Source organism: Cinclus cinclus, chromosome 1 (genome assembly GCF_963662255.1).
Source record: "Cinclus cinclus chromosome 1, bCinCin1.1, whole genome shotgun sequence".
Taxonomy (NCBI): Eukaryota; Metazoa; Chordata; class Aves; order Passeriformes; family Cinclidae; genus Cinclus; species Cinclus cinclus.
The window spans coordinates 80,464,883-80,478,124 of NC_085046.1; the positions used below are offsets into that span (position 1 = coordinate 80,464,883).

The 13,242-nt window shown below is 36.8% G+C and overlaps 1 protein-coding gene across 1 annotated transcript in view; it reads left to right on the top strand.

Annotated features, from left to right (window-relative positions):
• CTNND2 (catenin delta 2) overlaps nucleotides 1–11,837 on the top strand; it is a 506,399-nt gene extending 494,562 nt beyond the window's left edge. The window contains exons 19-21 of the mRNA XM_062503028.1: nucleotides 2,599–2,730; nucleotides 9,911–9,984; nucleotides 11,372–11,837. Of these exons, the coding sequence (XP_062359012.1) occupies nucleotides 2,599–2,730; nucleotides 9,911–9,984; nucleotides 11,372–11,632 (467 nt within the window). The 3' untranslated portion in view covers nucleotides 11,633–11,837. The remainder of the gene's footprint in view (nucleotides 1–2,598; nucleotides 2,731–9,910; nucleotides 9,985–11,371) is intronic.
• The last annotated feature ends 1,405 nt before the right edge of the window (nucleotides 11,838–13,242 follow it).

Sequence of the window (13,242 nt, forward strand, 5' to 3'; positions counted from 1 at the left end):
AACATTTTTAAGGACAAGCCTAAGGCAAGTTTATCCAACAGTTCAGAGAACATCCTGTGTGGTAAATAAAAAACTTACTGAAAACCATTCACAAGAAAAGGGTATTCTTCATTGCCAAAATGGCAGAATGCTGTGCTTGTAGCCTAGCCTGGGTTCAGTACTCTTCAGTGGTTTTAGTAAGGACCCAGATAATATGCAAAAGTTACCTATTACCTTTGTGGGTGACATAAACCTGGAGAAACTCAAGTTCTTAGAAGGGCATTATTGAAATTCAAAGTGATCCTGAGAAATTGGAGGTAATGTTCAAAGGGGAAAAAATACCAATACTTTAAAAATAAATTATAAGGAGAATGTCTGACTAGATGAAAGTTCTTTAGAAATTGTCTGGGGATTTTTGTCAGTTGCACATGTGAGTTGGAAGGTAGAAAAATCAGGATATAAGAATATACTGAATGGACTGTAGTTTAATTTGAGTATAAAAGACATAAGATGGAGACAATGGGAAGAGGTACACACCAAGTCCTCAAGCACTTAACAGCCAGCCATGAAGAGGAATGGTGTGAACTTTTTCTGTTTTCACAGCAGACAAATGGAAATAATGAGCAGCAAGGAGTCAGCAGGCTAAGCATCAGGGAACATTTCCTAGCAGTGGGGAAAGAAAGCACTGGAGCAGACTGCTTGGAGCAGTTATGTGATCTCTGTCATTAGAGATCTTTAGTTCCAGATTAAAATCTGTCAAGAATTAGGTTGCTATACTGGATCCTACCTTGGGGCAAAGAGTTGAAGTAAATGAACTCACACTATCCCATCCGTCCCTGGGACTAGGTGATAACAGGCTCAAACTACTGTAGAGAGCAGTGTATTCTTAAAGAATTAGAGCAGTAAAACATTATATCAATTTTCAGTCTAATATCAGCCAAAGTCTTTATCTTTGCTTCCAGTAAAAACTCTGAAAGAGGGTGCTTCTGCATTTTAATGCTTGCCAGAAAGTAGTTTTCCTCTCATGGGAAGAGAGAGGCAGTTCCCACAGGGAACAGAGAGAGATGATTTTATCTGTATCAGTCAATTTTGTTCAAAACACCAGAGTGTTTATAACCATTACTAGAGTATGTGAAACAAAATGTGTCTCTCTGCTAGCAGCTTTTTCAAGGTTTGCACTCTGGCCTGCTCCCCATTAGATCCAAGCTGCCATTAGCTGATTTGGTAGTTTAACGTCATGTTTCTCTCTATCTGCCGGATTATCAGCTTTGGATTTACATCACTATTGACAAACAGTTTAAAAGCAATCCTCAATTCTAATGGCTTCATAAGAAAGAACATCTGTCCCGCATTTGCTCTGTAAATTCAGAGGCCAGGGCCAGCAAAACCAATCCAAACACAATTCAACATTACTTGTGCTTCCCTACTCCATAGTTGAGTACCTCACTGTTGCTTAACTAAAAAATGTAACATAGTTTAGAGATGCTAGAAGATATGCCTCAAGGTCAAACTTCACAAAGAGTTTGCATTACATTTTTTATTTTTTTATTCTTTTCCTTGGTTTTGAGCAAAGGCATTGTTACTGCTTTTGAGCTTCTTTTTACATATGAAATACCTGGGTGGAGGCAGGGGAGTGTGTGGGGGTAAGCACCAGTACTTCAGTAGTTTTTGTGCCATGGTGCCCTTAGGAGTTTCTGAGGGGCTCTGCCACTCACCCTGTGCTCCTTCTCCTGCCCTCCAAAACAGGGAAAGTGCACTTTATCTACCAACACCTAAATACATTGAAGCCAGTTTACTTGAAAGCCATTATTTTTTTGCTTTGCTTTTCTCCTCTTCCTAAGCATTGCAAGCTCTAAGGCTTCATGATCAGTGTCAGTGATCACCTCCACATTCTCCACTGTGTGAGACTTGAATATGAAACCCAGTTCTCTTTTTTGTTACCTGTACTTTCCTCCTTTTAGCTGTACCATGAGTATAGGTAATGGAGGATTTGGTTTTAATAAATTTAGCTTACAGTTAATTTAATGGCAGTTGTTCACACATATCAGTATTTAAAGACAGAGAAATTATTTGAGTTACCTTTGTTAGGCATTCTTTGTTTTTGTTTTCTAGGGGAGGAGGTTCTTTTCTTCCCTTTTCCATTAGAATAATTTAATTGGTTTGTTTATTTTCAAGAGAAAAGGGGAAAAAAAGCAATTTTATAAGAGTATTTTTCCACACAGTTGAAAGTTAACAGTTTTCGGTGGAAATAAAGTAACCATTCTGAGGAAAAAATGGAAGTGCCCATACCTGAAAGTTTTGACAAGTTAAAGGAACAGAAAAGCAAAAGGAGAAAAAAAAATCTGCACTTTTTTTTTAATAGTGATCATCTTAGATGTTGGATGTAAGTAAAAAGAAATTTAACATTCAGAAATAAAACTATGTTTGCAGTTGATTGTCCAATTAATACATTTTGACCTTGAAATAACAGCATTTCTTCCTCCATAATGGGGCAGTGTTTCTTCAATCAGTTTCATGTTAAAAAATTAACAGATATAAGCTTTGCTGAAATGCCTACTCAAGAGTTAAACACTACATTCAGTTATATATGATTTAAAAAAATCCATTTTTGTTATCTAGCAAGTGCCCCAGCCTCACCTCGGGAAATGATCAGCCTAAAAGAAAGAAAAACAGACTATGAATCAACTGGAACTAACGCCACTTACCATGGAAATAAGGGAGAACACACTTCTAGGAAAGACACCATGACAGGTGAGATTTTGCTTGCATAGCGTACATAAAAATCATCTGTGATAGAATGCTGATTTCATAGGATTGGCTGGGCTTGCTGCACTGTGGAAAAGAGTCAGCCTGCTTTGGTTAATTCTCAAGTTTTAGCCACCTTGAGAAATACAACTGAAGATATATTTGAATGAATACAATACTATGTAAAAATTATTTGTGAACGCCATGGTTGTCAACAGAAGAAAGGCTCTGAATCCAATTTTTCATATCTTCCTCAATTTCACATTTCTTTTCATTTCAGAAAGAAGTTGGTTGATCACTTTGAATTAGCTGGTATATTTGAGCATGTGCAGTGATCCCTAACATCTGTCTTTTCCAGGGAATGCTCTCCAAGATCAGCTAACTTGTTTTGTATGTCAGTATTCATAGGAAATTTGTGGCTCTTTGTAAAGTTTATCCATGTTACTTTCTCAGCTGGGCTGATATAAATGCAGTCATTTTCTCTGTATGTTGTGGCATCTGTTGCACGTTTCTTTGAAGGACTCTCTTCCCAGTGAGCTCATTAATGATCTCAGCATTTCAGTAATTAGGAAATTTTGAGTGCTTTTCCCAGTGCTGTACCTCTTCATGAATTCTCTTGCAAAATACATATACATAAACATTGTACAAGCTTATATAACCATTATTGAACTTTTTGTCATGTTTATATAGTGCCAAGCATCATGGTCTCCTCTTCCCAAATGCTGCCTCAGGGCAGGCAAAAAATCTCAGTGAGAAGTCTGAATGGCTGTTACCTTTTCCCATGCCCTGTAGAGGTCTTGCTCAGAGGTAGAATGGGTTGCTCACCAGAAACATGGAGACTCAGCTTCAGTCCATCCATAAGATCCATCTTTCAAGACTGTGTTCAGGATATGAAGATACACACACTGTATCTACTAAGTTATATGTGATTATGTAATCAAAACCTAAAGACTGGCCTTGAAAATTGTGTGAAAATGCAATATGGAATGTTAATTAGTCTGAACCTGAAAATCTGAAGAGAAGAATGACAGTCAAGAGCATGTGGAAACCACAAAAATTAGGAGTGTCCTGAATGACTTCTGTGGGGTACTACGGGAGAGTGCAGAAGATTCAGTCAAGGTACTGCATTTTATCTGTCTGTAATGTTTTGAGTGTTTATAATCACTGCACAAAGTGGTTTTCTATAAAAATTCATTAGCCCTTACATGGCTGATGGCGAAGGAGGGAGCTGAAGTTTTTTAAACCGTTTGTCAAGGACCCATAAAGGGTGAATCTCAAGAATAAGAGCATCAGGCTTAAAAGGAAAAAGCAGAAACAGCAGTGTTTTGTTCTAGCTGTATCTCTAAATTCAGACTAGTAAATTATATCACAAAGTTCACAAAATGCATGCTGAAAATTTGTGTTTCCTTAAAGATAGTCTTGTCTTTCTCCACATGTTAAAAAAAGGGCTTCTCTTTTTCCACACCCCTTTTTATTTTTTTTACTGTGATGTTTGTCTTCTCCCATTCCTACTTCCCTTATTTCCTTTCTCTCGTAGTATCATTTTCAGATTGTGAGACTTGTACTGCCTCAGCAACCTTCACTCTGCTTTGATTATTGTATTGTGCTTTCCTCTAATATTGTCTTCTATTTTGTCTATTTCTGTTGATTATTTGGGTGGACTTTTGGTAAGGAAACTTGAAAGTCTTAGCAGCATGCTCAGCTATCAACTGTCTTTCCAGCTCCTGAGCTCAGTGAGGGAAAAAAATCAAACTAATTCAAATGAAAACGTGTAATATTTCACAATCTTATATGACCAATGTAAAAATAAATACAGAATTAACAAGTAACTTTCTCTCTTTCAGATCACCAAATCTCTGCACATTTGGTCTAAACTCAAATTAAGCACCATTATAAGAACAAAAGAAAATGACGTCAACATTCAACATGGAATTTGTGTAACATAATTGTAGCTCATTTAATAATAAATATTTTATTAAAAACTCATATAAATTCAGTGTCTGTGATTTTGTCAGACATTTTGACTTCACTTGAGTGGCCTAATACAAGTTCATGTAGCAAGTTTCTTGCAATGCCTGTGTTTCATTTTGTGCATCAGACAGTGCATTGCAGCCGATACGTCCACGGGGATGGGACTTAGATTAATGTTTTCTCAGGTTCCACCTGGCAAAGTGTACACATATTTTGATCTGCTCTTCTACTTTTGTGCCAAGGTGATGTATTGCACAAAGTTTTCTTTGACTTATGGATCTTACGCAGAGTGTAGAGTCACAGCTGTAGTCCCAATTTATCCATGACTGTCTCCATGCTCTTCTCCAAAGCTCTTCTCAGTTTATACTTGAAAAATGTTATGACCTTTGGGTTGGAACTGAAATTAAGGTTTTTTGATGGATTTTCAAAGTAGGAGTGTTGGCTTTGCCATCCTGAGGATTTGTCAGGAAACCTCTGGGGAAAATGGAGAATCTATGAAGTACACAGTTTGGCTGAAGATGATAACTTACACTGATTTCACAAGGATAGCTAAAAAAATAGAGGCACAGTATCAAAGTTCTCATTGTCCTCTTCACAGGTTTATGATGCCTTTTATATTTACTGTCCATTTTCTCCTCTCTGTAGAAAATAATAACCAATAATAAAATTTTGTCACCTAAACTACATTTTTAAGACAAAAACTATTATATTCAGTTTAGGAAAACAGGAACTGTAAGTGCACACGATAATGTTATTTATACCATGTTGTTTTCCTTCAGAACAGGGACGATAAGGTTCTTGTGTACCATCATGGGACTCCTTTGGGATTTCTTTTACTTTTGTAGTTCCCTCACTGAACTAATATGTACATCATAGTCTACACACTGTGTTTTCTCTTCCAGCAGCAGAAAAAAAATTCTGATTAATTCTATTTTTCCTTTGGTTGTAAAGAATCAATCACGAATACTTTTTTATTTCAACTGATTGGCAAGTCCATGTATGTTCAGAACACTAAAAAAAAATACCATCAGGTGTTACAAGTGCTTATTATTGTTATTGTTATTGTTATTGTTATTATTTTCGGAAACTATAATGCACTGTAATTTTTTCTCACACCTTACCTAATTTTTCACTGTGAAAGAATGTGGCAGTGGTAGTGACAAGTAGTGGTTTCTGTTACCTAAGATTTGTGAGGTATGGAAGCATTTTCCTTTACTCTCTTGAGCTTAATTTTCTTAAATGGAGACCTGGTGCTTAAAGCAGAAAAAGCAGGTTGTGTGATACCAGATGAGGATGACTACCTGTCCAGCTGTGCTGTCCTTTCTTATTATCAGTTTGTATTCCTGAGGGCAAAAGGCTGGCATCTTGTTATTCCAAAGTGCTTGTAAATGTGTTCAGAATAAGTACTTCCAAGATCTGAAAGCCAAATGTTAAACCATTAATTAAGTCACTGGGATATATGGGGATTAATCTGGTCAATGACATCTTTATCACGTAAACCACTGAGTAACATAATATTCAATTTTTGTTATCTTTAAAGAAAACTGGTGTGGGGAACTCTGTGTCTTTTTTTTTTTTTTTTAACCAGTATCACCTAGAAGACTGACCAGAAGGCAGAAAGAAAGGTATATTACTATAATGTCCTTCATGCAATTGAACCACTCAGTACTGCAGGTTGATCATAGTATTCACTTTAGAATACTCACAATTTTGCCTACCAGAAAGTGCCTCTTCGGTATTATCATGTACTGATGTTTAGAAACTGCATAAAATATGCGCATAAACACACACACTGATCACACCTCTATTAATTTAATTTTCAGCTAATTCTCACATCTCTGTGAAGAAATGTGACTGCAGAAATATCTCTGTCTCTTACTTCTTTCACTCCTTTTCCTTCTCTTGTCATTTGTATTTTTAAAAAATTCGTTGATTTCTCTTTCTATTTGTATTAAAATTTTATTATGATGGTACATATACAGTATTATCAGGAAAAATCAGATATTAACCATACAATATCAGTCCATTTGTCTAGCTCATTCTCTCCTTTCTTTTATAATTGTCCTCAGCTTTTTGGACAGCAAGAGTCAACTGCTCACTGAAACATGGCAGAGTGGGAATGGAGTTCCCAGGGATGCCACCTGCATGTTCAGAAGCAGGTACTGGAGCAGGGCTGCATTAATTTCTAGCAGCTACAATGCTTGATTTACATTTCCTCTAGATTCAGAATTACGTCAACCTCCAAGCTAGACTAAGACAAGATTTCTTACTCTTGAACTCCTGGCATTTATTTTCAAGCGTTTTATGTCTCATTGTTTTTATTGCTTTAAGAAAAGATTACTAAGGGTTCAAGTTGTTTGGTTTTTTTTTTCATTTTAAGCTTCTGAATTTGTATCTCCATTACTGCAGTGAAATAAGCAGCACAGAGTTCACAAATATTTTCATAAACTGAAACTATCCATTTTCCATTGCAGAATATGTGATCCAAGAGACCGTAAAACTTCAATCTGGTATGTGACATTTGTGAGCACATCAGTGCAAATGTCACAGTAGTGCACTGGACAGCTACACAACAACTCTGAGCTATTTCTAAGTTTATAATAGTTATGGCTAATAGCAGCACATATGTACCACATGTCTTTTTACATATCAGTACAGAAAAATCATGACCTCCCTCTTAATGTCTGATTGCCTGAAGAAATGACATACAAATTAGCATATGTCCAGTTTGCTGTTTTTAACAGTTTCATCGTAATACCCTCAGATGTTGTTCCTTGTACCAGTCTTTTACTCTTGACATCAAACAACCATGAACTGCGCTGACCTGCTGAACTCAGTATGTTCAGTCATGTCTGACTAGAAACTTGCATGCATGAAACTTCAAGCCTACTTACCTTGGCACATATATTCATTTTAAAAAAATGGTTATTAGAAGTTCTTCCATCATCCATGACAGACCAATACATTGAATGTCACTTTAATGTTCTTTCAAGAACTAGGACTTCACAAAATGGATATATGAAACACTTGAGTATCTTTAGATTTTGAGAAGAGGAATTTGTGTAACAAAGCGACTTCTGTGGGACAAGCAAGGAAATCAGAAAAAGAACATTAAAAAGATGATATCAAGGAAAGATCTGGCACCTGTACTGCAGAGAGTCTTGTTGTCATGAGATGCACCATAAAGGGCAATGTTGATACAAACTTCTGTAATACTAAGGACTCATCAGGAGGGGTATTTTCAAACACTATAGCAGAGGCTGCAGCTGGAAAGTAAAGAAACCCACTGAAATAAGTCTTAAAAATCTTAAGTGACAAAGTGTAACCTGAACGGTGAGAACCTCAGCAGATCAACTCTTTGGCATTAATGTTGACAACCGAAGAAAACTATCCAAGCACTACTTTCACCTGTTTCTATCTGTTACAGCCTATTGGCATACTGGTAGAATCAAGAGTATCTACAACTGGAGGAGCCCAATCAGCGTCTGCCACTAGAATTCGTATTCTTGTTACCTTAAAAAAAAAGTCATGCTGCACTTGGAGACCTCCAGGGATCTTCTCTGTTTCCTACACAGGACTCTGCACTTTCTTAGTTGCTGCAGCCAGCTCTTCAAGGAGTAAGAGAGGTTTCACCTCTAACAGTTAATGGTTATTATGTGAAGTCTCTTTTTCTACCTCTTAGAGCTCATCAAGCCATCATATAAGCCCTGTCTTTATCCTGTTTTCACAAACATGGTGCAGATCTTTCAGAAAGGCCATCTGAGATCTGTAAAGCAGCAACATGGAGCAGTCCATCAAACTGACAAAAATTATACCCTCAGCATGGGAACCCATGGCAGATGTAAATTTCAGAGCTGATGTATTCCAGTCAGCTTTGGCTGAAAGCCATGCCATTCCTTTCTCCTGAAAGGGTGCCGTGGTAGTGAAAGTTTTACATGCAGAGGTCCATGCTTGCACACTGCCAAAGGACAAAAAAGTGCTTACATCCTAAGTAATGTGGTTCTTCCTAGTGGTGTGACTAGCATGGATCCCATATTCAGGACACCATATCCAGCCTTTCATCTCTGATCCTCAGCGCTCAATCCCAAGCTGTGACTAGTGTTAAAGCTGTGATAGTATTAAAACTTGGTGTTTGAGCTGTGATAGTATTAAAAGCCACTCTTGGTGCCTTCAGGTTTTATACCATTGCACAGGGACCTGAGAGAAGTTTCGAGCCATATGTTTCAGTTCCACTGATGACTCTGATTCACAACTACTCAATTTTTATTTTCAGGCCTGTTCTTTTATAGTAAGAGTTCTCATAACAGCATTCAATCATTGGTTAGAATGTCTGGAAGGTTAATAATGCATGAAATGTGTGCAGCAGCCACACAAAATGCAACCTTCATAGTCTTTCAAATATGAGAAATAACCACAGTCTTTCAAGTCCTACTGGCAAACTAAGCTTCAGCTACATTGCCAAATCAGAGGGATCAGAGAAACCAGCTTTGCAAGGAAAATCCTTTGCTTTTCATTTGGAGTTTTTTGGGACTGGGTCAGAAATAATTTTTTGTAAGACTGTATGTTATCCTCCTTCTCTTTAGAACAACTTTCAGTTTCAAACTTGTAGCTCAGTTTTGTTAGTGCATTTGATCAGTAGGACATCTGAGAAGAAAGTAGCAGCAGTGACAGCAGTCATGGATTTGAGACTGTCTTGGCCAGACCTCTTCAGTATAACTACATATTTTGCTTAACGTGTTTGTCACTTATATTTAATCACTTTATACTTGATTAATTTAATGATTATGCAAAATGACTGTAGGATTAATAATCCACATTGTCCAACTGAAGTGAAAGAACTGAAACGTTTCTTAACCTCAATATTCACAACTGCTGTTTGTTGCATGTGTTACATATGCCAATATATAACCTGAAATTTATTATTGAATGCTAACTTTATATGAAATTATTTTGTTGATGCATATAAGAAGTGCGCAAGATTGTTATGAGCATGACATGGAGCCTGTTACCATTAATAAATGAATACCAAGGAGATGTATGTACACTAAAGCAAAGATGACCATCATTCAGTGGGAGGAAAGGTCTGCAGATGCTTTTAAAGGCTTTGGTGTGTGGGAAACAATCTTCATACAATATATTTAATGAAAAAATCACTTTGAGGCCAAAGAAGTATGTTTGGTAAACCTGCTTTTTCCTTCCTTTTCTCTCTCTGCAGCTCAGAACACTGGAATCTCAACTTTGTACAGGAATTCGTATGGTGCACCTGCTGAAGATATCAAACATAACCAGGTAAGTACAGAGACTAAAATGTTACTGTTCCAGACAGACTTGTGCAACATCATATATGGAAATGAAAGGAAAATACCAGAAATATAAAAATATCACAAATAAACAGATTGATTCATGTAGAATTTTACTCCACTATCCAAATTATACACCTGTGTTTGAATATGGGAAATGAAATGAGGTCCTGAAGGTCAGTTGCACCTTGATAGCAGTTCTAGAAATAGAAGCTAGAGTAGTTGTGCTCCTTTGTGCAGTTGTAATATCGGGCCCAAACTTGTAAGACTACTTGTGGGACTGCTGAAAGTAGTGAACTTATGCTGCCTTTTTCAATCCCTGCATAGAGTTCAATACAGATATTTGTTCTGAACAAATATCATGGAGTTTGAGCCATAGCAGTGCAAGTGTTCCTGCCATCTTGAGGCACCATTACTAACATGTGCAGAGCAGCAGGATCCACAAAGTGTTCTCACATCAGTGTGTGAGCATCAGTATTCCCAGTGATAACCATGGCAGGCTACATTATTTTGCAGTCACAAAGTCTGACCAAATTTACAGAGATGACATGAAGCAGAAGATAGTCTTCTAGGATAGTCAGCATGTGTTTATACATTTCAGATTTCAATAAAGTCACAACTATAAAATCAGATATTCACTAGGGATGTCTGAAAAAAAATGCATGGCAACGTTAGGTTACATGACAGTCTGAGATTTTTTTTTCTGTTTATCATAAACATTCCAGGTTCAAGGCAACTTTTGGAATGTACCAACAACACACCATTGTCAATATGAAGTGTTGAGGTTAAGATGTTAAGTGTTATGAGGTTAAGTGTTGAGATGCTTCTGCTTAACAGTAGCAGAAGAACCCATTTCAGGGCACTTTTCTCATGTCAGTGCCCTGAAGACTGTAAATGGTTTTTAAGGCTATGGTGTCACCTCTTCCCCTAAATCTCACTTCAATCAAAGGCAGCTGCAAAATGTTTAGTGTCTTTGGAGTGTAAATCGATTACATTCAAATTCTTCAAGGCTGAGTTTTGGTCAATATTTGCATTATACAGCTGCAAGTTACACAGAGATTGTAGTAACAAAAATTAAGTATAAGCTATGCTGCATTAACTACTTTTGACATAAACCTGCATCTTTTTTTGCAGCAGTACTATTAAATAATAAATATATTTTATCATAATAATGCTATTAAATAAATGTAAAGAAATAGAATGACAAGGCAGAGCTGTGGAATGAATTCACTGTTAAAGCAGTGCTTCGAGCAGAAGTGAAGATAATGCACCATTTTGTATTTTTAGCACCAGAAACCTAAGCAAGATTTACTCCTTCCATCCTGTTGCCTGCAATAAGTTGTATCTAAAAAGCTGTGGGTATTGCTGTCTTTCAGGTTTCAACACAGCCAGTTCCACAGGAGCCCAGCAGAAAAGATTATGAACCATATCAGTCATTTCAGAATTCAACAAGAAACTATGACGAGTCCTTCTTTGAGGACCAAGTGCATCATCGTCCACCTGCAAGCGAATACAACATGCACCTGGGACTAAAGTCAACTGGCAACTACGTCGACTTCTACTCAGCTGCTCGTCCCTATAGTGAACTTAACTATGAAACAAGCCACTATCCAGCCTCTCCGGACTCCTGGGTTTGAGACTTGGGCAGATACAAAAGCTCCAGGAACTGTGCATGTGCATGCATACCACGAGACATTTTTTTTCCTGCAAATTTAGTTTGTTAAAGCCTGTTCCATAGGAAGGCACAGATAACCAGTATGGAAAAAATTAAGAGTTTTTTTTTAGAAGGCTAAAAGATACAGAAGCTAAACCTGGGAGTAATTAGAAAGAAATATATATATACATATATATTTTACAGTGTGGGGCAACTTTACTGTTGGCCTGTAGAGTCTAAAGTTCAGTGCTGTATATTGAACGTGGCTGAAGGAAGGAGGAAGAACATGACAGTGGATCTGGGTCAAGAGTTAAGCACAAGTTACTGAGCAGCGTACATACTTTATGGGGAACAGCTTCTCACACTTTGTTTAATATCCTCATTCATTGTGAATCTAGGCTTCAAGTTGCATTTGGGGTTTCCTCTGTACAGCAAGATGTTTCTTGCCTTTTGTTAATGCATTGTTGTAAAGTATTTGATGTACATTACAGATAAAAAGAAAAAGGTGCATTGTGTATATTACACCAATGCCACAGTGTTTCTTCATCTATGGTTCTAAATATTGCTTCAATTTCAAATTTTGAAAGATGTATGAATTTCCAGTTTTTTGTTTTCTTTACCCCGGTGCGTTTTAACAAAAAAAAAATCAAAAAAAAAATCAAAAAAACAAAAAGGAATATTTAGCAGTATTGTTTGTTCTGATATGTGAATTTGTTTGTGGCAACTCAAAAAAAAGGCATTCAGCAGTTTCTGACAATTAACATTCATCATTCCACACTCCTTGTCAACGAAGTGCTTTTTCACTGCCTAAAATTTTAGATGTAGATATTTGAAATAGATTTTTTCATTTATACCAGTTTTCTTTATGATGATACAGTGTTAAAAGAAAATAAATTACAATTGATCTGTCATCCATATTTGCTAAGAATGTCTATTTCCAAGAACCTACCATACAAATACACATTCTTGCTCGTGTGTGTCCATGTATGCATAGTATTCCGTGTGCATGTGTTTGAGTGTGTGTGTTTGTATGGCGTAAGACTTCTTTTCATCCAATGTTCTTGTTAAGCTTCAATTTTTGTTTGATTTTCAGTTCTTTTAAACAGTGGAAACTCCAGTATGTGCTTTCTCTTACTCACTTCCGTAACCATCGATAGCAATTCAACATGCTCACAAAAGAAGGGGTAGCTGATTTTTTATCATCAACTCCATCACCTTTAGGTGCCATTTCCTTTAAAAGAGCATCTTTTGATCTCCTCTTAAGGGAGTTCCATTACTCTCCAGCCACCAACCAGTAAATGCTCAAGGAAGGCAGAGTTTGATCTTGCCATCTCCCTGAGGGACGGAAAAACTAAGACCCATCAGACTTTAACCTGGACTCTCCAAACTCTTTAGACTAGAAGGGTCCAATTCTTGAACCATTAGGACAATCATTTATTTTAACCCATACCAAAAATAAAATCTAACACCCAGAATGCATTCCTCAAATATGTAAGTAAAGACCATTTCTGTGCATTTAAAGTAAAATTCTAAAAAAAATGTAAGGGACAGAGAATTTTTTTTTTTTAATCTTAAAAGAAAAGAACAGCTACA